General features: G+C 45.7%; 1 protein-coding gene across 1 annotated transcript in view; it reads left to right on the top strand.

The window, feature by feature from the left end:
• Positions 1–27593, top strand: part of LINS1 (lines homolog 1) — a 181893-nt gene that overhangs the window by 86413 nt on the left and 67887 nt on the right. The window contains exon 4 of the mRNA XM_085644535.1: positions 14476–14617. Coding sequence (XP_085500661.1) covers positions 14476–14617 — 142 coding nt within the window. The remainder of the gene's footprint in view (positions 1–14475; positions 14618–27593) is intronic.

The following is a 27593-nucleotide window of genomic DNA, read 5'->3' as shown; positions in this document are numbered from 1 at the left end:
TGAAGGCTGCTCTCCATAGCTTACCATTAGGATAGCTTTCAATAAAGGTTGTCTTTAACCTATCACCATAAGGGGTTGTTTGGACTGATACAAGGTGCCCACTAGAACTAGTGGACATCATACATCAGGCCACCTTATCACAGACACTGCCTGCATCTTCCATAGAAGATTATTCCCTCCTTCCAATTTGTATCTTAAGGAATATTGATGATTTCATAGCACTGCATTTATATATACATTTGCACAAATGAAGCTATGTTAAATCCCCTAGAAGCCCTTGTAACCTGAAAAATATTTTTCTTTTTATCTGAAAATATTGTATGTTAAGATTATTTCCAGAAGTTGCATCAGAAAATGTATTAAGTTTTTGATTATTTTAAAATCCTGGACTGGCAATCACTCTCCCATGTGGGTTGTCCTCAATAGTTTGTGTAACAAATCTTATCTTTGGTTCCTTAACATTTTATGTTTATTTTATATCACGCAATTAAATCTTTGCGTTCTTGTCCCATTGAACCTTGTGAGGAGTGTTTTTAGTGGTTGAATAGCCTGGTTTTAAGAGTTTTACTGAATTGCAGATGTTTGGGAATGGCACGAATTCCATGTTGAATATAGTTTCGCAGTTTGGCTCCCTGCACACTGACAGCTTGGCCACCCCAGCGTGTTAGTTTAACTCGTTCCGTGCTCATGACGGAACCACGCCGTCATGAGCCACGGTTGCCGTGTGCACATGACGGAGTGGTTCCGTCATGCTGCGGCCGTTGGCGGCCGCGCCGCCCACGCGGCGCTAATTCCCCGCCTGTGCGGGCGATTAGCGCCGTGGGCGGAGTCATGACGGAACCACTCCGTCATGAGCACAGCCCAACCGTGGCTCATGACGGAGTGGCTCCGTCATGAGCACCGCACCACCGCGCTGCCCCCCCCGCAACCTCCAGCGCTGCGGCGGAATTTCCGCCGCAGCGAAGGGGTTAAACAGTGGTATAACTTGCATTGAGTTACTAACAGGAGTTGAGTAGCAGCTGGATTGATATTTTTTTAATTTCTGACAAAGGTAAATCTGCAAAGATTTTGAACATAATTCAGGCATATCTTAAAAACATTCCTTTGTCCACCAGGAGCCAGTGGAGTAGCTGCAGATAACAAGTGGAATTCCTTTAACTGCGTGGTGGTTCTGACCTGGGCACTGAATCTTTTGGAGTCGGGCAATGGAGGCTTTGGGAGTTCCCAAGATTGTGGCATTGGCGTAGCCTAATCTGGTATGGAAAAAGCATTATCTGCCATGTCTTTGTGTGGGAAAGGGCAAAAATGCCATGTTTCTCCTTAGAAGCCTTATTTGGTAGGAGCTGGTTTTGGTGATACGGGAGATCTCAGTATTTAGATTGAGTTTAGTGTCTAGAGGGATGCCAAGGTTTCTGACTTTGGCCACTGAAAGAACAGTCACCTAGATTGCCTGGCCGTAGAGAGTTAGCCCTTTTTTCCACTCACTTTTTCCATCACTCAAACCAAATCTTTAAATGAGTCCTGGAGAACCAACAACTTCTTTTCTCCTAGCAAGTTAGATTGTTTGTGGTTACTTTGGGGGGAAAATAGAGCTGCCTGACGTGCTTTGTGATAGCTGATAGTTCTCTTCTTTGTTGAATTAAAAATATTCTCTCAGGGATTGGCAACCTATTTTAGAACAGGCCTGGCCTAGTGTAAAAATTAGTGATTTATTTCCTAATATTTATTTTATTTATGAGATCTTGTAGAGCCCATGGCTACCCAACCATGGGATTCCCAGCGCTAATAAGACATGAGGGATGACATACTGATTCAAGAAAGCAGGTATGTTTTTGATAACTTTAATAGGAAGTTGTCCATCAAAACTTCAATAATGCAGTCAGGATATCTCCAAAAATCATAAGCTCTTCTTGCGGTTAATGCATTCGGTGTGGAAAAAATATTCATCATGAGCAAGCAGAGTTCTTATGTACTTTGATTCCAAAAAAACTATCCATAGTGTTCAACCCATTGATGGACTGGTCGCCTAGAGATTGAACGTGTCTCCATTAACGGGACCCCATTATCTAGAATAATTTAAGGATACCATTCAAGACGTAACTAGTCAGTAATGATGATGGGAAGCAAGTAAGGCCAAGGTGTGTATCGCATTGAAGGCAGTAGTGAATGGACATTTTCTAGTGGAGGTAGCAAAAAAAATAATATAAGCAAGGAAGGCACTTACAGAGTTCTTGAGAAGGGATGTACTTTAGAATGAAACTAAGCATAATGCCACAGATCCCCCAGTCCTTATGTTGTTAAGTAATTGTATTTTGAGGCAAAATAAATACATTTTGAGTCTGAGCCTATTTTCTTCTTCTTGAAACATTACATTTGATAAACATTACATTTGAACTACTACAAAGTAGGAAATAAGGCTGGAGCAATCCTAGAGAACAGAATGAGCTCACAGATGACTGGGATTGTGGCTAAAGTTGAAAACACCTGTGACAGTTGTGAGAGTGAGTAAGATGAAAGCTGCGTTGCTTCAGGCAGTTTTATAGGCACTCTGTACTGCTGTCCCCAGGCGAGAAAAAGAATGACTTTACTAACTATTGCTGGTCAGTTTCTAACACTGTTCATCGAAGAGGCAAAAGCACTTGAATATCCGATTGGGAAGGAGGAGGTATTTTCAGGCATGCAGAGTTAACGAAGGGCCTAAGATCTGATAGGTACCCACCTGGATGTTACAAAATCTTCAGCCCACTCTTGATGAAAATCCTAATTGGATCTAATGAATGTTGTAACCCACACACTGGTGATTTCGCCCTCCATGAAAGAAGCAACAGTGGCCTTAATTCTTAAGCCTAATTACTCTACGTACACATTTTACAGGCCAGTCCTCTGCTTAGGCCAGTACCGAAGCTGATACACACAGGTCAGGCTGGACTTGTAAGGGACAGACGGCCGGGAAAACACTAAGAAGATCCTGCATCTCATAGACATTGTAAAAAAGCAGAGGAAATGACGGTCACCCTTTCATTATACACTGAAAATGTGCTTGACTAGATGGGCTGGTCATTTATTGGCACCATGTTGCGAAACAAGGATACTGCTTTATGTAGTTAGTTATTGCCAACTTTTGACCAGTGGCAGTGAAGGTCAGTAGTTTGACAAGTTGGAAATTAGATGAGGAATACTACTCCACTCTCCCCCTTGCTATTTACACTTTAGCAGGAAATCTTCACTCGGAGAATTAAGGAGAACCCTCATACCTAGGGAATTAAATTGGGGAGGGATGTATTTTTAACTAACAACTTTTGCTTACGACATCCTGGTGACTGACAAATCTGCTATCACTGATAGACGCAAACAGTGTATTTCAGTTTGTCTCCGGGTTCAGTGTCAATATAGCAAAATCAGAGGGACTCAATATTAACATTAGGCAGGGAGTTTTGGAGGTCGAAAAGGCAACTTCTTTCAGGTGGGTTATTAATTCCATTAAGAATTTGGTCATTCATATACCTCCGAATCTCCAAATGCTCTCACTAGGAACGTGAATGCACTTTTGCGTGCAGTAAAGAGAGACTTGCTGAGCTGGCAAAACCACATGATCTTGTGTATTGGTAGAATTGTGGCCATAAAAATGATTGCTTTTCCAGGGAAAATATTGGCAACTTACAGGGTCTCTTTATAGTATACAAATGTGGGAGAAAGACTGCTACAGGCGGCTTTTGGGTGCCAAACTTGTACTACCAGGCCTCGTACCTTTTTTAAAGTGGTTACAGACTGACAAGAAGTGGTGCTTTATTGACACCACTCTCTTTGGTTACCCTCTTTTGGAAAACTCTATCACTAGTCACGTAGGCAACCTTTCAAGTTTGGGATGAATGGAGAATAAAGAGAAAATTTACTAGTTACCTATCGCCATTTAATTTATTGTTTGGCAATAGAGACTTTGGTCCGGGTATGAGCAGACTGTGGCTTGGAAGTCGCTGCAATACAGAAGGTTATGGGACTGATCTCATTAAGGCTCCTTAACGTTGATCACACAACTTTGGGAGGAATTTCAGCTACCTGAAAAAAAGATTCAGTAATCATCAGATCTGACATTGGGTGAAAATGTTTGGGTTGGGGGCAAATGGCTTCCCAGTAATTGATTAAGGCCCACATGTCATTCACATATGCAGTTTCACAGATCTGTAAAATCCTTAATCCTATCAAGGCAAGCAATAGTCTTTCTTTTTAGATTCAGTTGGAGAAAAAAATCAGCATTCAGTTAGAGGAGACACTGTGGAAGGATGTACGGTCCAGATAAAATAATGTTTTCAAACCTTTACGGTAGAGGATTTTTTTTTTTTAAATCCTGTACAAATGACAATATACACTGACATATGTTCATGCATTTGACTAGGCCCGTTAAGACTCTTGCTAGAGAGGATTCGGGTAGAGAGCAAAAATAATGATATTCTCTGGGCTTCTCTGTTGGTAGTTGAGTTCTGGAGTGTATTTGTTTTTTTACATAAAACACATAAGGAACAGTGGTCAAAACCTCAAAAATGGCAACAAATACGTACTTCTTGCATTGTTCCATGTCAAGAACAAAGATAAATTGCAGAGGAAGAGAACACACTTTTTGCAGTTATGGAATTTAATTTACTGCAGAAAGTTTTCGGTGCTCAAAAAGTGCTCATAAGATGAAAGATAAAGTGAACTTTACAGAGAATATAAAAACATAACAATAGAGCTACATACAATGTTGATTCAAAATAACAAAGTCAATACAGAGTATAATGCATCACTGGGAAATTAGATCACCAAATTGCGCCCCAATTTATGAGATAGGACCTTTTTAGGTCTCGCCTTGCTATCGCGTAATCGATCGCACAGTGAGACTATTGTAAAAGGGCATTTCAAAGTGCTCCCAAAAAGCGGATTGCATTGCTAGCACGCGCACAATCACGCGCTTGGTGCCGCCATGCACTCCGCTTTTTGGGAGCACTTCAAAGGGTCCGCTCCCCCGCCTGGAATGCGCTCCCCCGACCCGTCAAGCGCGCGCGCCACGCTCCGCCGGGCTTGTTTGTTTTCCTTTCACTGCCGTGTCACTTTCAGTGAAAGCCCCTCCCACTCCCTCCTCGTCAGCTTCGTTTTTTTTCAGCGGCGGGCTTGTCTTGTTTGTGTGTAACCGCCTCGTCCCCTGCCCTCCCACTGTGCAAGGCGACCCTCTGCTCTGCACCATCTGCGCAAAGAAACCTCGGCCCTCCCTGCTTCCTTACACCTCTCACCGCAATAACACCCCTTCCCCCCTCCCCAGACATCGCCCGACCCCCCGCCCATGCCTCCGGAGCGCCCGCAGGAATCGCAGCTGACGGGAACTGCAACCCTTCCAACCGGCCTTAGAAAGATGAAGGCTGAGGCATGAAGACCGGGCCTCGAACCACCATCCACGGACACACGTGGCTCCCCGAAACCTCTCCCCATGCAGCATGGAGCCAGAACAGCAGTCATTTCTTGGGCAGGGGATCGAAAACCCTCCCCCTCATTACCCCCCCCTCACATCCTATGCCTGTGTGAGGCAACAAACCCCCCGCCTCCCATCCGTTGGCACTGCAATTCCCGCTGCTACCATACCTGTGTGCTGTGCCCTCTGCACTACCTTTACACGGCACAAGTACAGTGAAGTTTTGCTCCAACACACGCCACATCAACAGGCCAGTATAAAAATGTTTGCACTTGCCCACTGACCGGTGCAAAAATAATATTTGCCCTAACCAATTACTAATAAACAAATATTCAATATGAAGACTGTTGCAAAAAAACTCATTTTCACACCAGTGAATCATTGGAAATGTTGTTTTTGCGCAAGTCGGGTACTGCAAATAGTACAAAAGTGCACTGCCCTGGTACAAAGTTAATATAATCTGATTCAGTTCCAGATAGCTTATCTAGAAACTACATTTAGTAGTTGCAATCAGTATGATAGAAGTATAGAAATGTATGTAGGCAACCGACAAATTCAGTTCTGGCTCCATAGCAATCAAAACCACACTACCTATATCACCTTGTGCTTGGAATACTCTTTCTACTGAATAAAGGAAAGATTCCTCTGCATAAACAGAACCAAGACTGAGATGATAGTTTGAGAAATGGACCCCCCCCCAGCACCTCCCTCCCACCCTCTGTTGACAGGGTGCTCCATTCGCCCACCCTCCGTTCTGTGTGTGGTCCATACCCCCTCCCTCCAACCCTTGGTTGTCTGTCTGCTTGCCCCTGCCCTTCCAGACTCTCCTCCATAGTCCCATTTGAAGCCTCCATTGTCAATGTTGCCCTCCACCTGCCTTCCCTCTATGGTCTGTGTCGCCCCCACTCACCCTCCCTCCGTTGTCCGTGTTGGCACCCCACCCCGCGCTAATTACAAACTCATTTCCCTGCGTGCGACTACTTTCTTGCCTTTCCATTTAACGTGGGCTTGTAAATTAACTCTTTAATGAGTTTGTGTGCGTGTCTGCCTGTGTGTGTGTGTGTGTGTGTGTGTGTGTGTGTGTGTGTGTATACTTGCGTGTGTTCCTCTGTCTGCTTCTGTGTGTGACATTTGCAATGCAATAGTCTTGTATTTGCGAAAGTTTCTGCAATTGCCATCGTAAATGACAATGCCTTTTATTTATGTGTTGGATTTTAAAAAATAAATAAAAGGCATTGTCATTTACAAAGCCAATAGTTTAAACTCTCGCAAACGCGAGACCTATTGCATTGCAAATGCTTGTTCCTACTTGAATTTGTTTTCTCTCGTGGCCTTTGTCACGAGATTGCAAAGAATTTGTATGCCCGAAAAGGCTGAGTTGTCTTAACATTGAGTCAAGAATGAGCCTAAATTACAGGGAGGAAGATGGAGTTGCGCTATATGCCATCTTCTTATAGGTAAGTTAGCATAAAATGTTAACTTCTTAACATTTATGATCATGGGGCCTCAGGTGGAGAGGTGAACTTGCAATGAAAAGGAGCATTGGGACAGTTTGGGATGTGGGGGACATTGGAAGTGAGAGGGTACAGCAGTGAAGGAGTTTGAGAGAACAGGTAGGAGATGTTTATTTGATTTTGCAATGTGGTAATTTAGTATTTGTCTTCAGTAGTGTAGTGTTTACTCTAAAACAAATTCTAACATAAAGACACTGTATTACAATAATCAAGCAGGTCCTGAGAGGTCAGTAAGTGTAATGCATTTTTAGGTCTCGCCTGGCGTTAGACTGCGCAGACATGCGCAGTCTCGCTGGCGAGATTTAATGTTTTAGTGTAGATTTCTCTAGTGGGATTTAAGCCCCGCCCCTAGTTTCCATTGGCTGGCGTCACCGTTTATGGTAAACGGTGGCCAGACATTGGAAAAGAGCGTCTAGTGACGTACACTTTTCTCTTTTAGAGCCGTCCCAGTTGGACTGGCTGCCCCGACTTACTGCTGGCGTAAAAGGTTTTCTTATCTTTTGGGGCCAAACACATGGCCCCATAAAGATAAGAAGCCAGTCATGCGAGTAAGTCCAACTGGGACGGCTCGCGAGCCAGTCCAACTGGGACGGCTCTAAAAGAGTGAAGCAGTGTTTGCTCCTCTGTTTGTTGCTGAATGGAGTGAAGATTTCCTTCAGCTCGCGGGCTCACAAGCGCGGATGCAAGCCTTACCTTGCCTTGCGGGGTGAATCCAGGAAGCCGGGCAATTCTCCTCTCCGAGACGCTCCCCGATTCCAGGCCGAGCCTCACTTCTCTCTAAGAGCGTGGGAGAGCCCTCTGGGCCAGGTACCAATCCCAGCGCGGCACTGGGATGACGCGGCCGGAATCCTGGAGGGCTGGGACCAATCCCAGCGTGGCTCTCGCGTGGAGTGTCCAAGCTCAGGGAAACACTCTCTCCCGCTGGGCCAATCCCAGTGTGGCAGAGAGATGATGTCACGGGGACTCGGCCTGCGGCGGGGAGCTTAGGAGCGGCGATCTCGGGGCCTGGGCCAGCGATGGCGGTGAATTTTGGCTTAAAGAAATGCCGGCAAGACGGGTCCGAGTTGTAATTAGGAATAGTAACACATCTCTCACAGTGCTTGGAAACGGCAATATTGTGGAATGTAGCCATATAGAATAATAATGTATCTGAAAGAAACACGTTAGTTAGATTCCTCACCTTAGAATATCCCCAGGCGTCAGGCTGGATCCGGAAAGATTTTTTTTAGCAATACCCCTTGCGCGTCGCTAGGCGTCGTCTGCGTCTGTCGTCGGTGTCGTACGCCGGAATGACGTTGTCGGAGTACTTAGACGCCGCCCTCGCGCGCTGACGCCAGTTCTTCTTTTTTCCGCGCCAGTAAGCGCCGATCCGGGAAGAGCTTACCCCTAGTCATTTTTTGACTAACTTTTTTTACTTTTTTGGTCTATCGACTCGACTCTGATGCCGGTAGGATGCCTGGTTTCAAAGCCTGTGACGCCTGATGTCAGTGACGGATCACCATCGCCGGTGCCTTTATTGCCTGGGGCCGACCATGACGCGGAGTCGTGCCTCGATTGCCAGGCCCTGACGTCGAAAGCTAGGCGGGAGCGGTCCCGTAAGCTTCTCGAGCTTCGGCACTCTGCTCCGCGCCGCTCTCGGTCCCGGTCCAGGAGGAGGTCCAAGGACCGATCGCGGAGCCGAAGCCATCGTCATCGCTCGTCGGGGTCTTCGGGTAAGTCGAAGCACTCCAAGAAGTCCAAGAGACGACATCGCTCTGCGGACTCCCCTCGCGCGACTCGGCTGAGGGTCAGGGTGGTTCCACCCCCGCGGCTCCGTCGGAGCCGCTGGAGCCGCGTCCGTCCCCATACCCGCCGGTCCCTGGGACTGACGCGACTCCGGCAGAGGTCAGTGCCTTCCTCTCGGCCATGAGGGGCCTGGCTCCGCCGTCGATGCCTGTAGGCGTGCCGTCGGGCCCCGCAGGTTCGACTGGGCGACCTTGCGTGCCGGCGGCTCCGGCGCCGTCGACACCTCCTCTGCCGACACCGGTTCCACCCCCGGCGCCATCCCCAGACGACGTCGTTCCCCGGTCCGGGCCCGACGCCGGTGCGGCGCCGATTGGTGAACGCTTCATCTACTGCCCGGCTCCGATCATTCCTCCTGTTTATCGGGAATCGGATGACGAGGGCGACTGGGAGGGGTCTGAAGACCCTATGGCCGCTCAGGCCCAACTTTCTCAGGACTGGGCAGAGGAATTGGGGATGCCAGCGGTCTGGATACCTCCTCGGACGCTGGTTTCATCTCTCCTCCGACTGTGGCCTCGGAGGAGGGTGCAGCCTTTTCAGTGGTGCTGCGCAAGGCGGCCGAAGCCCTAGGGCTGGAGTTGCCTGCTGTGGCCATGAGGACTAACGTCCTCACAGAGGTCCTTCAACTGACCGCAAGCTCCACTGAGCCTCTGCTGCAATTTAATGAGGCCCTCATTGACGTTCTGCAGGGCACTTGGTCCAAGCCCTCCACAGTCCCTCCTGTGGACCGGAACATTGCCCGGTGCCACCGCCCTGCTCCGGGCGACCCCAGTTTCCTCTCCCAACACCCCACCCCGAGAGTCTGGTTATCCAGGCCTCAACCTCCCAATCCTCCTTCCCGTCCGCTCCTCCGGATCGGAAATCCAAGAGGTTGGAACAGTTTGGCAAGAAACTGTTCTCGTCCCTGAGTTTGGGGCTGCGGTCTTTAAATACCGCTTGCCTTTTGGACCGTTATTCCCACTCTCTGTGGGATACGGTGGAGGACGTGCTGCCCTTGTGTCCGGTGGAGGCCCGGACACGACTCGCTTAAGCACTTGCTGACGGTCGAGATGCAGCACGGCACGCCATACGGTGTGGACTTGACACCACGGACTCGCTGGGTCGGGCGATTTCCACCACGGTGGTGCTTCGGCGTCCCGCCTGGCTGAGGTCCACGTCATTTTCGGGGGATGTCCAGAGTTCCCTCATGGACATGCCCTTTGATGGCACTCGCCTTTTTGGTGAGAAGGCGGACAGTGCGCTGGCTCGATTCAAGGACTCCCGGGCCACGGCCAAGTCCTTGGGTCTTTCGGCCCCGCGGCCGTAAACTTCCGCCTTTCATCCCTTTCGTGGCCAAGGAAGGGGCGCCTCCTCACGTCCGCCCAGCCACCGGCCGCAGAACCAACCTGCACGCGGTCGCGGACGTGGATTCCGCCGAGGAGGTACTGGAGGTCAACGTGCCGGTCAGTCCACATCCACCCCGGCAGCATCCGCCTCAAAGCCTTCCTAGTCCGAGCTTTCAGGCCCATTCAACGCCAGTGGGCGGCAGGGTTCGCCATCACCTGCTCCACTGGCGCTCCATCACGTCGGACAGGTGGGTGCTGCAAATCGTCCGAAGGGGCTACTCCCTCCCCTTCGAGACGACCCCTCCAGCCATGCCACCGCTGCACCACCGTATGTCGGATCATTTGCATCTTCTACGAGAGGAAGTTTCAGCCCTCTTGGCCAAAGAGGCCGTCGAGCGCGTTCCTGGTCCAGAAGTAGGTCGTGGTTGTTATTCCCACTACTTTCTGGTTCCCAAGAAGGGCAAAGGGGGCCTACGCCCGATCTTGGACCTCAGGAGCGTCAACGCCTTCCTCCGGAAGGACCGGTTCAAGATGCTCACTTTAGCTCAGGTTCTGGCTGCCCTAGACCCTGGAGACTGGATGGTAGCGTTGGACTTGCAGGACGCTTATTTCCACATCCCGTCCTGCCGGCCCACCGGCGTTACCTGCGGTTCACGGTGGGTCAGGAGCACTTTCAGTTCACCGTGCTCCCCTTCGGCCTCACCAGTGCCCCTCGGGTGTTCACGAAAGTGATGGCGGTGGTCGCAGCTCATCTGCGCCGATCAGGGGTTCCAGTCTTCCCCTATCTCGACGACTGGCTGTTGAAGGCGGGCTCGCCCCAGCAAGTTGTCTCCCACCTCCAGACTACGGCCGACCTCCTGCACTCGCTGGGGTTCTCCATCAATGTGCCGAAGTCGCACCTGAGTCCCTCCCAGAAGCTCCTTTTCATTGGAGCGGTTCTCGATTCGGCGCAGTTCCGGGTCTATCCGCCGGAACAGCGGGTCCGGGACATTCAGACCCTGATTTCCATCTTCCGGCCTCTGTCCTGGGTTTCTGTCAGGTTGGTGCTGCGGCTTCTGGGGCTGATGGCCTCCTGCATCCTGTTGGTACCTCACGCCAGGTGGCGGATGCGGGCTCTGCAGTGGGACCTGAAGTTTCAGTGGGCCCAGCATTGAGGCAACCTGTCCGACCATGTCTTGATCTCGGAGGGCACTGCGAACCAGCTGCAGTGGTGGCTCACGAATCGCGATTGGGTCAGCGGCAGATCCCTCTCCCTACCCCAACCGGAGCATGTCGTAGTGACGGATGCGTCCCTCCTGGGATGGGGGGGCCATATGGGAGAGGCGGAGATCAGAGGACTCTGGTCTCCGGTGGAGACTCGGCTCCATATCAACCTATTGGAGCTGAGGGCGATCCGACTTGCACTAAAAGCCTTCCTTCCCTCTGTCCGGGGAAGTGTCGTGCAGGTGTTCACGGACAACACCACCGCCATGTGGTATTGCAACAAACAGGGCGGGGTGGGGTCGTGGACCCTTTGTCAGGAGGCTCTGCGCCTCTGGACATGGCTGGAACATCAGGGCATCACCCTGGTGGTTCAACATCTGGCAGGCTCTCTGAACGCCAGAGCAGACTAACTCAGCCGCCAGTGCATGATGGATCACGAATGGCGTCTGAACTCGGACGTGGCGCAAGGTCTCTTTCTGCAGTGGGGAGAACCTTGGTTAGATCTATTCGCCACCGAAGAGAACGTGCAATGTCAGCAGTTCTGCGCGTTGGAATTTCCAAGGCGGCACTCGCTCGGAGACGCTTTTCGTCGCGAGTGGAGTTGCGGTCTGTTGTACGCCTTTCCGCCTATACCACTTCTGCCCAGAGTGCTGAAGAAGATCAGGCGTGACCGGGCCCAAGTCATCTTGGTGGCTCCGGATTGGGCACGAAGGTACTGGTATCCCGAGCTACTCAGTATGTCCATCGATCCCCCGATACGACTGCCTCTTCAGGAGGACCTTCTGTCGCAGCAGCAGGGGACGGTCCTCCACCCGAACCTGTCCAGCCTCCACCTCCATGCGTGGAGATTGAGCGGCGACATTTGATGCCATTTGACTTGCCTCCTGAAGTCTGTGATGTCATTCTGGCAGCCAGGCGTCCCTCCACAAAGACGGTATATGCCTGCCGGTGGAACAAATTTATGGCATGGTGCACAGCAAAGGCTGTGGATCCCCTTTCAGCCCCTCTTTCTGAGGTCCTTCTCTTTCTTCTTTCTTTGGCCCAGCAGGGCTCTGCTCTGGGCACCTTGAAGGGTTATCTTGCTGCAATCTCTGCTTTCTTAAGGCTTCCTGATCAGCCTTCTCTTTTCAAGTCCCCTGTTGTCTCACGTTTTCTCAAGGGCATTACTCATATGTGCCCTCCTGTTCCATTCGTAATGCCTCAGTGGGACTTGAACCTTGTTCTCACTTTTCTGATGCGCGCCCCCTTTGAGCCCCTTCACAACTGTCCCATTCGTCTACTGACTCTGAAAACTGCCTTCCTGGTGGCTATCACCTCCGCTAGGCGGGTGAGTGAGCTCCAGGCTCTGTCAGCTAAGCCTCCCTTCCTTTCGGTTCATCCGGATAAGGTTGTCCTCCGGACACGTCCTTCTTTTCTTCCTAAAGTCGTGACTCCCTTTCACATCGGGCAATCTGTCACGCTGCCCACCCTCTTTCCGCCTCCGCATCCTTCAAAAGATGAAGAGAGTCTCCACCGTCTGGACCCAAAACGTGCGCTGTCATTTTATTTGGACCGCACAAAACAGTTCCGGGTGGACGACCAACTTTTTGTTGGATATGTAGGTGTGAAGAAGGGTAAAGCTGTGCACAAGCGCACCATCTCGCGATGTGTCGTGTTGTGTATTAAACTCTGCTATTCCTTGGCGAAAAAGGTCCCTCCTGTTGGGCTGCGAGCCCATTCCACCCGGGCCACAGCGGCGACAACTGCCCTGGGACGGGGAGTCCCCTTGCAGGACATCTGTCAGGCGGCGACGTGGGCTTCACTGCACACGTTCGCCAAGCACTATTGCCTGGACAGCCAAGTCCGGAGAGATGGCCACTTTGGCCGTTCTGTTCTCCAGGACTTTCTGGTGTGATCTTGGTTCGCAGGCCCACCTCCGGGGTTGGTATTGCTGGGGTATCTTTTCTAAGGTGAGAAATCTAACTAACGTGTTTCTTTCAGATGAACAAGTTACTTACCTTCGGTAACGATGTATTTGTAAGAAACATTAGTTAGATTCCTCACCGACCCACCCAGCCTCCCCGTTATGCGAACCGACATCTAGGGTTAAGGTTCTCCCTTTCAGGGCCCTAGATTTTTTGGCACCAGTGTCGGTCTCTTGCATGGCTCAGCGTCCCTGGCGCGGAAAGGTATGTATAAGAACTGACGTAAGCGCGCGAGGGTGGCGTCTAAGTACTCCGACGTCATTCCGGCGCACGACGCCGACGACGGACGCGGAGCCGCAGACGACACCTAGCGACGCGCAAGGGGTATTGCTACAAAAATCTTTCCGGATCCAGCCTGACGCCTGGGGATATTCTAAGGTGAGGAATCTAACTAACTAATGTTTCTTACAGATACATCGTTACCGAAGGTAAGTAACTTGTTCTTCAATTTGTATTTCATTTATTTGCACGCATGAAATTCGCACATATTGCCACGCGGCAGCTTAATAAAACAAAAGTAACTCCTAAGCATCTGCCAAGTGCGAGTTATCCTACCATCCGCCTCATAAATTGTTTAAATACGTGTAGTTCATTAAGGATTGGATGACCTACACGGCATTAACCGCAGCCTGTGACTAACCGGCTGCTCATCTCACTAAAGGGTTACTCCAGCGCTGGCTTTCCCCGCCCCCTCAAGCTCCGCCCTGTCCTCGCTTTCTCGCCCTCTGCCTCTCTGCTGTCCAATCCCACGCCAGCGATCCACCCCCTCCTCTCTCCCCGAAATCTACTATCTAGTTGAAGAGCCACGATTCCTCACGTGAGAAGTTGATTTGTAGTTTGAACACGTGGCTCATTGAAAACAAGCATTGAAAATGCAATAGGCCTCGCCTTTTATTAAGTTAAAGCCACTTGCTTTGCTATATAATGCCATTAGCAAAGCAAATGGTTTTAACTTAATAAAAGCCGAGGCCTATTGCATTTTCAATGCTTGTTGTTCTTTCTCGTGGATATTTGTCGAGAATTTGGGAATAATACAAAAGCAAAGAAGCATGGAAATGTGGTTTCTTATTTTCCATTTCATGTTGAAAAGGGAAACCTGATATTATAGCAAGAAGGATTACTGAAAAACATACATTTGGAGGATCTTAAAGACTGTGGTAAATCTACAGATTCTGAAGTTGCTTAGCTTCTTATTTGCAGAACTATGAGGTATAATGGATTGATGCATCTATTTTCATTTTCCCCAGAATGAAGTGAATAGCAGTTGGCTTCTGTTTTGCCTGAAGACCATGTCTGATTATCCCAAGAGGAGTGCAGTATCTGCTTCCATTTGGTCATTAACCACGGTCATTAAAGACCTTTTGGATGATCCATATCTGCTCAGTTCAGGTAAAATTTATATTTATGACTTTTCTCCTAAAAAAGCATATCCAATGCACTCCCCTATTTCTCATCATATACCTCTATCAATATCTTTAATCTACATATACCTACCTTCTTTATGTATCTATATACTTTCCATGTACTTGTGGATCTATATATTTATCACTTTCTTCCAATTCAGCATATCCAATGCACTATCTTATTTCTCACCCTATACTTCTCTCAATAAATCTTCTACCCCAACTTTCTGACTCCTCTCAAACTTCTTTCTACTACTCTGTCCAATGCACTACCCTATACCTCTATCAATATATCCTCTATATCCACCCTTCCTAGACTCTCCAATACTGCACCCCTCCTTGCATCATCTGACACCTTTTACTATACTGATCCTCCAAAACAAGCCTTTCTAAACTCTTCCCTCTGACTCTTCCCCTCCACATCCCTTTTTACTCTTCCCAAAGCCTCTTCCTACTGCTATGACCTCCCAAAAAAATAATTCTAAATTCTTCACTCTTCTATCCCTCCACTATCCTTTTCAATCAAAATAACAGACTAACATGTTCACTTCTCAAATTTCATATTTCACTATACTAATTCACTACTAATCCTTAATGGGTTCCAGAGTAGCGTGCTACTTGCCAAAAAAGCGCTTCAACGTCTTATCTGAGGTAGCAAGCACTATATAAATGCAAACCTTTCTCCCTCTTCTATCGCTCCGCTACCCTTCTCTATCCAAATAACTGAAAGACATATCCACCACTCAAATTACTTTCATATTTCACTATACTAATTGTTAACACTAATCTTTTATGGGTGCCGGAGTAGCGTGCTACTCGCCAATAAAGCGCTTCAACACCCCAACAGGGGTAACAAGCGCTATATAAATGCAAACCTTTTTCCCTTTTCTATCTCTCTCCATCCCTGCTTAATCCAAATAACTGACTAACATATCCACCACTCAAATTACTTTCATATTTCACTATACTAATTCAACACTAATTCTTATGGGTTCCAGAGTAGCATGCTACTCGCCAAAAAAGGGATTCAAAACCCCATCAGGGGTAGCAAGCACTATATAAATGCACACCTCTATTCCCTCTTCTATCCCGCTGTTACCCTTCTCTATCCAAATAACTGAATAACATATCCACCACTCAAATTAATTTCATATTTCACTATACTAATTTTCAACACTAATCTTTTTGGGGTTCCGGAGTAGCGTGCTACTCGACAAAAAAGCACTTCAACACCCCATCAAGCGCTATATAAATGCAAACCTGTTTTTCCTCTATCCCTCCTCTATCCTTCTCACGCCAAATAACTGACTAATACCCACTACTCAAATTAGTTTCATGTTTCACTATACTATTTCACCACTAATCCTTTATGGGTTTCCGGAGTAGCGTGCTACTCGCCCAAAAAATAAAGCCCTTCAAACACCCCATCAGGGTTAACAAGCGCTATATACATACAAAAATGTTTCCCTCTTCTATCCTTCTGCATTCAAATATTTGACTTACCTGTCCACCACTTAAATCACTTTCATATTTCACTATACTAATTCAACACTAATCCTTTATGGGTTCCGGAGTAGCGTGCTACTCGCCGAAATAGCACTTCAACGCCTCATCAGGGGTAGTAAGCGCTATGTAAATGCAATTACAATACAATACAATATCACACTGGGACATTTCCAAGAGAAAAGGTAAGTAAATCAGTTTGTAGATATTTGCAGTTTTTCAAGTTCTCATGCAATACCAACTCCACACTTAAAAACAATTTTCGAGAAAAGAGTCAATGCAATCCTATGGAAGGAAATTGAGTTATCGGTTTACAGGTAAGTAGTTATTTGTGGGAGTTGGTATTCTGGGGTTAGAACCAGGGTTCCCCCAGGGTCAAGGATGCACTCTTTAAGGACCCCTCAGCGGTACTAGGGCGGCCGGGTGCAAAGTGCTGAGGCCCAATGTTAATCAATAGGGGATAAGGACCTACTGATTGGTGTCTGCTCACGAACAGAGATGCCTTCAAGGGATTTATTTATAATATTGAACTATATTGCTTTAGTGTATTATTTAAGTGCAAGCGTTTTACATCAACTTGTCAATTAATTTCTTTTCAAAGCCTTTTGTAGAATGTAGTTCTAGAATTCCCAGTTCCTTATACACAATAGAAACCCATGACCAAATCACACAAGGAAAGATATACAAAAACACAGGTGTATATAGAAAAATGTTTTTTTATATTTTAAAATTTATAGAGGGTACTGCAAATTTAGACACACAATGTAACAAAAGGAAAACAAATGCAGGTATTCAGTCCTTCAATGTCACAGTTGTATACACTTTTTCTATCGTAAAATGTTTTCCAGAAAAAAGTGATAAAGTCGACGTTTCGGTCTCTAAGCATTCGTCCATGAGACCATCTTCAGGACTATTGTGTATGATAAAGTTGACCCCTGAAATATACTTTAAGCGATCCAGAAATCCAACACAATTTTTGTGGTTGATTTCTATATATGCGCGAAAGCAATCGTCGTTCAGAAGCTCTGCTGTATTTTATATGGGTGATCGCCGAAAATAAGAATGTCCGAAATCTAATACCTCTCGAGCGGAGTCTCTCAGTTAGTTCTCCAGTGAGGCTTCTCAGTTAGAAATGTTCCATCTGATATTTCATCGTATATGGAGAGAATTAGCAGTCTTTTGTTGAATCTGCATCAACGAAAGACTGCTCTTTCTCTCCGTATATGATGAAATATCAGATGGAACAATAAGTAGACACACCAGAATATTGCTGTTGCAGGTTCGAGGTGGGGCCAGGCCGGTAGGGCTTGGGCCCAGTCAGTGGGCGTCCTCCTCCTTCTTAGTTTCAGCACGGCTTCTTCAGTCCTTCTTCTCGTCGGTTCTTGTCTGAGGAGGCAAGGTTCAGGGGTGCCCCTAAATACTAGATTTAGGGGTGTTACAGGTAAGTTAAGGTTGGGTACACTCCCTATTAGGCCAACCTCCAGTGAGAGGGGGGCATATGCCTCACTCTGGTTGGCGGGACTGAGCGGTGGGTTTGGTGAAGGTGGGCACACCTTCCTTCCTCACTTGGTTTTCCTGCTGATTCTTCTGCCCAAAGTGGGGGTCCGAATCGGTTTGGGCCAGTTGCTGGAAGCAGCAAAGGCCCAGGGTTGCTCACAAATGCGGCAGGCCTTTGAAGCTTCTCCTTCGTAAGCCCTTCCCATCCAGGGGGAGGAGGCTTGGCACCTCGTCCCAGGATGTGCATTGTTTCAGACCCCCAAAAGAAGTAGCAGGCTCTCGACCCAGGGGTCCAGAAACATGTCTGGTAGTGGCAGCTGGCGAGCTGCACTCAGCGTGGACACTAGTGTTAGGTCGTTTTTAAAGGGGCATCTCTAAGATGCCCTCTGTGTGCATTTTCCATTAAATCCCACACTGGCATCAGTGTGGGTTTAATGTGCTGAGAAGTATGATACCAAACTTGCTATTTTTCAGTAAAGCCATTATGGTGCTGTGGAGTTCGTAATGACAAACTCCGAGTACCATATACTCTTAATGGCATTACTGCACTTACAATGTCTAAGAATTGGCTTAGACACTGTAGGGGTACAGGGCTTATGCACCTGGACCCTCACCACTGGTATAGTGCACCCAGCTAGAGGGGTGGCTGACCTATGCCAAGGCAGTGGGTTGTAGGCATGACATACAGGGATGTGTGCCATGTTGACTCTTCACTGTGCTCTGCACCAAAACATGCAGCCTGCAATGGCAGTGTGTTTGTGTAAAGGTGCAGGGCCTCTAAGGGTGGCACAATAAGTGCTGCAGCCCTTAGAGGCCTTCCCTGGCCACAGTGCCCTTGGTACCATTTACAAGGGACTGACATGTGGCCAAAGAGTGCCAATTGGGTTTTGTTTTTAATGCAGTTTAGGGAAAGAACATAGGCCCTGGGTACCTCTTTGGCAGGAACCTAGGGCGCACTCAGTCCAAGTACATCAGCAGTTTAGCAAAAAGTGGGGGCAACCAAGCAAAAAGAGGGCACTTTCTTACAACACAGCACACACATGCAGGTATCTTGTGCTGTCCTGCACTGCACACACTCCGAACAGACCAAGGATGAGTTAAGTAAACAGCCACAGTACTTTATACAAGTGTGCCCTACTCCAGTACATAGGTAAAAAGGCTTGTTCACATTACTGATTCTACTGAACACAAACACAGGTATGCTTCCACCACCATTCTTGTGTCCCTTAACTCCAGGTAAGGGCAGTAGCCCTCTACCTTCCCAAAGGTAATGCTTGGTGCACCCCTCTAACGGTTGAAGGAGACCGCTTTACTGTGAGACAGGCGTAGATGATGGCGCGCACACATGATTCATGTTCGTCCATGACCAAAAATCAGTACGGGTGATCCAGATATCCATGCATCTGGGGCACTTAGGGCAGGGGTGCACCTCAGTAACCAAACGGGGGACGTTTCTGTTCCAATAATATGTGGTGTGGGTTTTTAATATATCACTCCACCAAGCCATATGTTTGCACGAGTATAAAGCAGTTTTAATCTGTCTAATCACTAGGATTAACAGAGTTGGTTAAACAAAGTAGTGCCACTTATGCGTGCCTAATGAACTGCATGTGTGCATGCATACATCCTTAACTTCTGCTTCTTTGAAGATGGTCCAGTTATCTACGAGTCAGTCTTCTGGCTGTGATCTCTCTGCAACCCAAAATTATCCTGACATTTTTGCTTCCTAATCTTCGTGCTTTTTGGGGGATTATCGGACTTTGATATTCACGGTCTATTAAGAAGAGTTTATATAGCCAGCCCTTTACAGTGTCCTTTCCCCACAAATGGAGACTAAACTAAAGCGTGCTTTTCCCTAATTTTGCTGATTACAATCCCAACTGTTAAAGAAAAGTAGTGTCCTTGTGCACTTAGTAGTATCTGCTTTTGAGGATAGAACTTTGTATCTCCATGTACAGAGGTTACAGGCTGTGTTGGATCTTCTGGAATTTGGTGTGAAGGATGGGGACTAATGACTGTAAACAATTGCTGTCTACCAAGCATCATACATTTAAAGCATTTGGGCCTAATCTGTGGGATATTTCCTCTTTCCATGCTTTCCATGCTATTGTCTTGATCTCTCCCTCTTTCAGCTCAGATTCCATCTGGCATCGAAGGCTTTAATATCCCTAGTGGTGACCCAGGGATAGAGTGGTTTGTGAGATGAGAACTTATGGGCTTCTTGGAATAGGCCTGCTGATATGAAGTGGGATTGGGATGTAGTTGTACCCATCCTTGAAAGGCAGAACGAAGTGCTTTAATGAACCGATCACGGATAATCTTATATTTTATATCTTTCTTGGTACTGGTAAACATCTGTAATCATTTCTCTGCCAAGTCGCTTGTCATGTAACATAATTTTCAAGTCACCTCTAAGTCTCAATTTTATATTTCTGAAGTGCTGTCATTGAAAACCTTCCTTTGTAAAATGGCTTTGTTTTCAGATAATTTTCAGCGCCATCTATTCTGTAACTCTCTTGCTGAATCTTCTGGGCTGCTTAACTCAGACTACACCTTCCACAGTGTGAATGGGACTGAGCAAGCTGTTAGGGTTAAGGGATTTAAAATGCTACCAGAGTAATGCTGAGACAGAACACTGGAGCCAGGTTACCACAAAGAGCACATATTATGAATAAGGAATACCGCAGTCCTATACAGAGGAACACAAATACTCCGGGTGCTGATGGGTAAGAAACCCTGAGGTCTGCCAATGTTCACTTATGTATGGACAGGTTGCTTTTTATGCTTGACACAGGAGTGTTATTGGGTCTGTTCAGGATGGGCCTCTGCTAGGCCAGAAGGTCGCAGGAGATATGCAGGCCAAACTCTCTCAGCATACTTGAAGGCAACTTGTCCATCCAAGATAAGATTTCTCAAGTAGTTGTGCATGTTGTCATGTACATTTTCCTCCTAGGTGAAATGATGAACCTGAGATAGCTGTAATCCTTTTTTTACTTCCCTTTGTCTTTATCAGTCCAATCCCTTACGGTTCCTAGTGTAGGGAAGCTTGAATGTGTGGAGAAAGTAAGGGCCAGACAATGAAATGAGACAGTGATGCAGAGTCAGACAGGTGAAAGAAGGTCACATGTTAGTAAGCACATCAGTATTCCTATTGATGAAAACACAGTAGATATGCTATTCCAATGAATACCATACCTAACACCATCCGGATTCTCCTCTTTATAGATAGTCACGCTGTATTTCGTCCATGACTAGGATGCGTTGTAATAGACTCGTAGCTCTTGGTGCTACACTGCATTACATACAGAAAAGAACACAAGGAGACCCTGGAAGTCTAAAGGGACCAAGGGTGAATGTATGCTAGAGAGAACAATGGTCCCATACAAGTTAGAATAAAACAATAACACAATTTAGTAATCAAAATTGGAATTACGAATGTATCAGTGAAAAATAGGGAATTAAATTAAATAAGGTTGAACGCAAAATTGATATACACGAGAATGTAGGTAAACAAAGTCACAATCTGAATTACGTCTCATACTCAACAATTAAATGCAAATATTGGTATAGAGTTGAATATGTATGTGTATTTGTTTACCTACATTCTCGCATATTGAAAAGTCACCTTTTAAGTCACTTGCCTGTGGTAAGGAAATCAGCTGATTTCCATCTGCCCTTTCACGTCTTGCTCACTCATTTTCATGTATATCAATTTTGCGTTCAACCTAATTTAATTAAATTCCCTATTTTTCACTGATACATTCCTAATTCCAATTTTGATTACTAAATTGTTTTATTCTAACTTGTATGGGACCGTTGTTCTCTCTAGCACACTGCATTACATGGCGCTCTTTCAAAGGTAACAAAAATAGCTTAGGGCTTTTCCAGTTGTATACTTTCGTAACACTGCAGCTGATACTTTAGGATATACCAGAGGGACTTCAGTAATGTCCATTAGTTGCACTAATGCCCCCAGCTGCTTTTCATGGGCTACAATTAAACAAACAGGGGTAACCCTATAACCCAAGGAACCTGGGCTTTATCAACAAAAAATGAACAATGGTTCCGGAAGGGGGAAGTAATTATTTATACTAGAAAGAAATCAAATTTCACAAAACACAGCATTAGTAGATCAAAAGAAAAAATCAATCAATATTACGCAATGAATAACATTTGCAAAAAACCAAATAATTTATTTATGGAGATTCATTTTGGTGTCAACTCAGTTATCAATTCATTAGAGTATGAACGAAACATAGAGAAGGCTGTATATACAAGAATTGGCAAAGAAGCGACGCAGTGACGAAGTGAATAAGGTGACTAAGTGTAAATGTGAAGTTGCAAGTATTTACAATATATATACACGTGATAATTAATAAAATACACAAACAATTTTTGCAGAGATTCGCAAAGAAACGTCCTCCGTTTAATTATAGAGAAAGGAGAAACCTTGTAAGCCACATGTCCTAATTGTTTGGTAATACAAGGAGTTCCAATTGATACAGGACTGTAGAACCGTCAACGTTTCGACCCTATAGTAACCAGTCGTTGTGCAAAGTCGTATCGGGTCTTCTTCAGGACATAGGTAGTGTATAACAGCCTACACAAAATAAATATATATAGATCAGTATCTAAGCTGTGTTCCAAACTTTTTATTGTCAAGGAAATAAATTCCCATCAACTCACCTAAAATTCAGGAGATGAGACTGATTTTTCAATTACAATCGTGGCCATTCGATTTCGATCAGAAGGCACTGCCTGGAGACATGTATACACGTTAGTACGTATATACTATATGTGTAACGCATTTAGATTACATCATTGAGACACATAAGAAATTAATTCAAAATAGTTACCAGAATCATAGAGGGTCCTGATTCGTCTTAGTCTAGTTTTTGGGCTTTTTTCATTTATACTCTGATTCCAAGGACCTGTTGTGGATATAAACCCAAATGGGGATAATCCGAAATGTATTCAAATAACTAAGAACTTATGGTGTTGTAAGTTAATGAACCCCATAATTGCTCACCTGACTTCAGGGCAGATATTATGGATTAAAGTAGTGTGGACATCAGGACACAAGTTCAGCTGAAAAGAACATGAAGCAGCCCAGATTTAGTGACAGCAGGAGTTGCTTGGTCTGTACAGACGTTAACTTTAAGTCAAGTGTTCAAAACATCAAAGCATGTTGTGGTTACTGGCAAACCGAACGATTTCAGATATAGTATTATCAACGCTCCACAATAGGTAAAAGCTCCTCATGGGGTGAACGTTAATTGAGAGACATTGCTAAATACTTGCTAAAAAAGGGGGATAATATCGAAATAAAACCCGATAGTGACAGAGACTGTGTAGGAGTCACTGTGTACGATAATTGCGCTGACTCCCCAAAGTGTGACGGGCTGCTTAACATTCAAATACCGGCAAGGCTGTGAACAAGCCACACGGTTAGTTAGCGCTAGAATTGTCCTTAAAAACAATTTCACATGTTTCCTACCTGATGTCTTTCGTATTTATCTTCCTAGTTAATGGGAGTCCGACTGCAGCATGTATCTGGCAGCGAACCGAGCGTGCAGCAGCTATATGAGAGCTGTCAGTGAACATAAAAACAGGACTAGCGCGGGCCATTTCGATTGGTCTTAAAAAGGCACGCCAATACCCGTGTGTTTAAGGCGATTGTATACGCAATTAACTTGGAAACAAAATAACAAGTTTCTGCATTTCAGAAGGCTAAATTCTGTGTTTAAAGCCAATGAGCCTAATTATTTTGAAAATGTCAGCCGCTTGATAATGTAGCCTGGCAAAAAATGTATAGCTTTATTCATCGGGTGTAGCGACAACGGATATACCGTCCCAACATTGCGCAACTTTGGAAATCCGATTTACTCACTAAATCCGAACTAAACGAAACATGTTAGATAAATGGACCACAATTCATTCACTTTAGCTAAGTCATGCTACCAGGGACTTAGTTGGTGTCAATTAGTCAGTGTGACAAAAGTGGACAAGGTTGACAGCTCCAGCCTTCCACATAAAAGCAGTTCAAGCATTATTCAATGCATACACCCAAATAATAATGTAATGAAAACAGAGTGTTAATTTCGAATTAAACATTAGGTTCATCTAGTTATTTTCAGTTGATGTCATTTCTGAAAAGACCTATATACAACGCTTATTGACAGATGCAGTGAACATGGCACAGAGCTATAATTAAGTATGTCAAGTCAGACAGTACATGTTGGGCCAGTAGATACATTGGTTTACACAGTAAGTATACAGCAATAATATGTTTACATTCTATGTATACCATGTGATTGTTGCACATCAAAGAGGCACAGTGAACATTTCATATATCCGAAAATGGATTTCTCCCAGATGAGCGAGGTAGAGGGTAAAAGCCATGTTTATCTGAAGCATAACATTCCCAGTTGTTTATTCGTCTCCTCATTCTCATTGAGTCCTGTTTTTACAGAGTCCAAAGAGTGAATCCATCTACACTCCTTATAATTGAGGATGGAATGGATGTTACCACCTCTCGGATGCAGCCGCACCCTCTCAATTATTGTCCATCTCATGCTTTCTGGTGAATGATTGAGACTTACAAAATGGTCCACCAGGGGGGCCCCTTGTGTTCTACACTTAATCCTGCTCATATGTTGTAGAATTCTACACTTGATTTTTTGTGTAGTTTGCCCTACGTACACTTTATTGCATGGGCAATAAATTGCATAGATAACGTTATTGCTATTACAGTTGGTAAATGTGGGTCGCGTGTAGCTTTTTGTATCATAAATAAATGTGGGGCCCTCTATCGTGGAAATGCAAGCTTTACAGCTGCCACATTTTTTATGACCCAAAATCGGGGGTAATGATAACTGTGAACGTAAGTCTGATTTAGGGGGACTCTGAAGGTATGCGTTAACCACAGCATCTTTTATACTTTTACCACGTTTGAAAGCAAACAGTGGTAATTCAGCAATTCCAATTTCCGTTGCCACCAAGTTCCAATATTTGGCTATTGTTTTCTTGATAGCTTGGCTGTCTGGGTTGAAAGTTGTAACACAAACCAATCTGTCATTCACTTTTTCGCTTTTCTTGGTCTCTAATAGAGTCTCACGAGGGCAATACCAGGCTCTCTTTTTTGCCCGTTTCAGGAGTGTGTTGGGATAGCCTCTGTCCCTTAGCCTTTGTGTTAAAATTGAAGCTTCCTCAAAGTAGTCTATTCTCTGGGTGCAGTTACGCCGCAGTCTTAGGAACTGCCCATAGGGCAGATTGTCTCGAAGACTGCGAGGATGATTAGAGTTATAACTGAGAAGGGCATTTCTCTCAATGGGTTTTCTATAGAGTCCAGTATAGAGTACCCCTTCTGTAGTCTTCACATTGAGGTCTAGGAAACTAATAGTTTCATTGTTCTCACTCATTGTGAATTTTATGTCGTTTGATCTATCATTTAACCATTCAAAAAATTCCTTCAGAGTTGTAGTGGAGCCGGTCCAGACCATAAAAACATCGTCGATATAGCGTTTCCACATATCGATGCTGTCTTTATATGGATTACTCTCATCGTACAGAAAAGTCCACTCAAAATTGTCCATGTAGAGATTCGCCAGGGACGGCGCATAGCTCGCACCCATGCCGACGCCCTTACATTGGAAAAAATATTGGTTCTGAAACACAAAATAATTTTTGGTCATTGCGATGTCTAACATTGCCGTTAGAAATTCCGTAGGAATTCTATGAGGGGTTGGTCTTGCATTAAGCACCTCTTGAACTACAGCAAGTGCCTCGTGCTGGGGAATGCTCGTGTACAAGGATGACACGTCTAGAGTTACTAGGAGCTGTTTCTCCTTGTCAAAAGGATGATCCTCTATGAACTGAATCATCTGAGTAGAATCCCTAACATAAGATCTGGTAACAGTCACAAATGGCTGTAAGAAGTAGTCAATATACTGATTGAGAGGTTCTAATATAGAACCACAACCCGATATGATTGGTCGTCCCGGTGGCTTGTCTAGGTTCTTATGGACCTTTGGTAATGTGTAGATTGTGGGGATTCTAGGGTTAGTTTTGGAAAGAAATTTAGACTCTGGAATGCTCAGGAAGCCTAATTCAAGGGCATGTGCCAGTAGGGAGTCTATCAGAATTTTTATTTCAGATGTAGGATCCTTCGAGATTGGTCGATAGCTCTCACGATCATTGAGTTGTCTTTGGATTTCGTCAATATAGTCATTCCGATTTTGTATAACAATTGAGCCCCCTTTATCAGCTGCCTTGATAATTATTTGTTGGTTGTTCTTAAGGGACTGTAAGGCCAATTTTTCTCTTACCGGGATATTGTAGGGGACAAATCTAGGTTTGTCCAATATAGCCAAAACTTCCTGTGTAACAATTTGCTCAAAAGCCACTATTTTGTGGCTCATAGTCTGTATGGAAGGAGTAAAGACAGAGTCAGGTTTTCATGGGCTGCTAGTTGATGAGCCTCTTGCAGCTGTAGGGCCTGTCGTGAGTTTCTACCTACCGTTAATTTACATGGATTTCTTGTAATTGTTGCTGTCCTTCCACCAGTTTCTAAAGTGAACACTCCATGATATGAAAAGATTCTGTAATCACGCTTTGTGCACCGATTGTTAGAACCTCAAAATAAACTGGTTGACACTGTCTTTGGAGTACATCAAAGTGTTTTAATTACAGTTCACAAAATTTCACAGGGATTTTAATTAACTTTATGGTGATCCTCTTTCCATCAAAATATTGGCTATCTTAAAATCAAAATGCACTTATTCAACTTCCTGAAGGAGCAGAAAGAAGCCCATCAGTATGATCGAAAGGAGTAGCAGTCTTATCCTCTTCACCACATCTATTTTGTCTATCCTCTCCCATCCATTGTGAACCTCTAAGCCAGGCCAGGTGAGCTGGATCCAATCCGAATGACCCAAAGAAAATTCTGAGAAAGCATGGATCCTAGGTTTAAGTAGAGGGTTTGATTCTTAGCAGCTCTTCTTGGACTTCACACCCAGTTGTCATTGGTGGGATGCCCAGGTCCCTCACTTCCTGGAAAGAAGTGACCATTGCTTCTAGGTCTGACACTATAAAGGCCAGCACCATGCCCCATAACAGAAAGTCCTTCCCTTGTACTGGTGTGGACTTTTGCTGACTCGGTAGCTTAGCATACTTTTTCTGAAACAAACTCCTGGACTGGTTCCCTATACCACCTGTTACTATTGCTGTGGTAGCCAGTAGAACCAGCAAAGTTGGCTTACTTTCCATCAACCACACCCAGCAGCGGTGGTGTAAATAAGAAGCGAGGCAGGTCGAACTGTCCTTCACTAGTTATCCCTTCTGTTTGGAAGGAGTGTAGATGTCTTATTATTGTTCCTCATGATGCTACTGTCACTCTTGAGCAGCAAAGCTGGCAATATCCATACTCCTTGCTGAGCCATGTCTGCTTGGCTGTTGCCACTATATCTCACTTGCAGGGGGGACTTATGTTCGTGTAGGACTTATCCGATATCCTTAGCAAAATGGAAATGTCTGTATTCACCCTGAGTGCTGTGAGGTTTGTAGTTTACATCTCACTGAGCATTAAGGCGTAGAGTATCCAAAATCCTTCTTTCCTTGCATAGTTCAGCCGTCCGGCACTAGAAAACCTAGGAACCTCCGTTTATATCAACGTGACCTCCTTTTCACATCTTCCATGCTGGCTTCCAATGTGCACACAGTTTCCTGTCTCTTCAGAGCGGTGGTGTGCATTTCAACAGCACAGGAGGTAATGCTTTCAACAGCACCTTCCTTCGTCTTTGTTCTTACTGCGTGTGTTCGAATGTGTGTCTGTATTAATACATCTCCGCTGAGACCATGTCTGTTTTGTGCTCAGTCACTGGGCAGGGACTCACCGTAGGCTTGGGAGACCTGGTGGTGTAGTTTCCATAGTAGAAACTGATCTTTCTGGGGCCACATCTGGT

This window comes from Triturus cristatus, chromosome 3_1 (genome assembly GCF_964204655.1).
Source record: "Triturus cristatus chromosome 3_1, aTriCri1.1, whole genome shotgun sequence".
NCBI classification, from domain to species: domain Eukaryota; kingdom Metazoa; phylum Chordata; class Amphibia; order Caudata; family Salamandridae; genus Triturus; species Triturus cristatus.
Note: the sequence above shows the minus strand (reverse complement) of the source record. Positions and strands in the feature narration are given on the sequence as shown.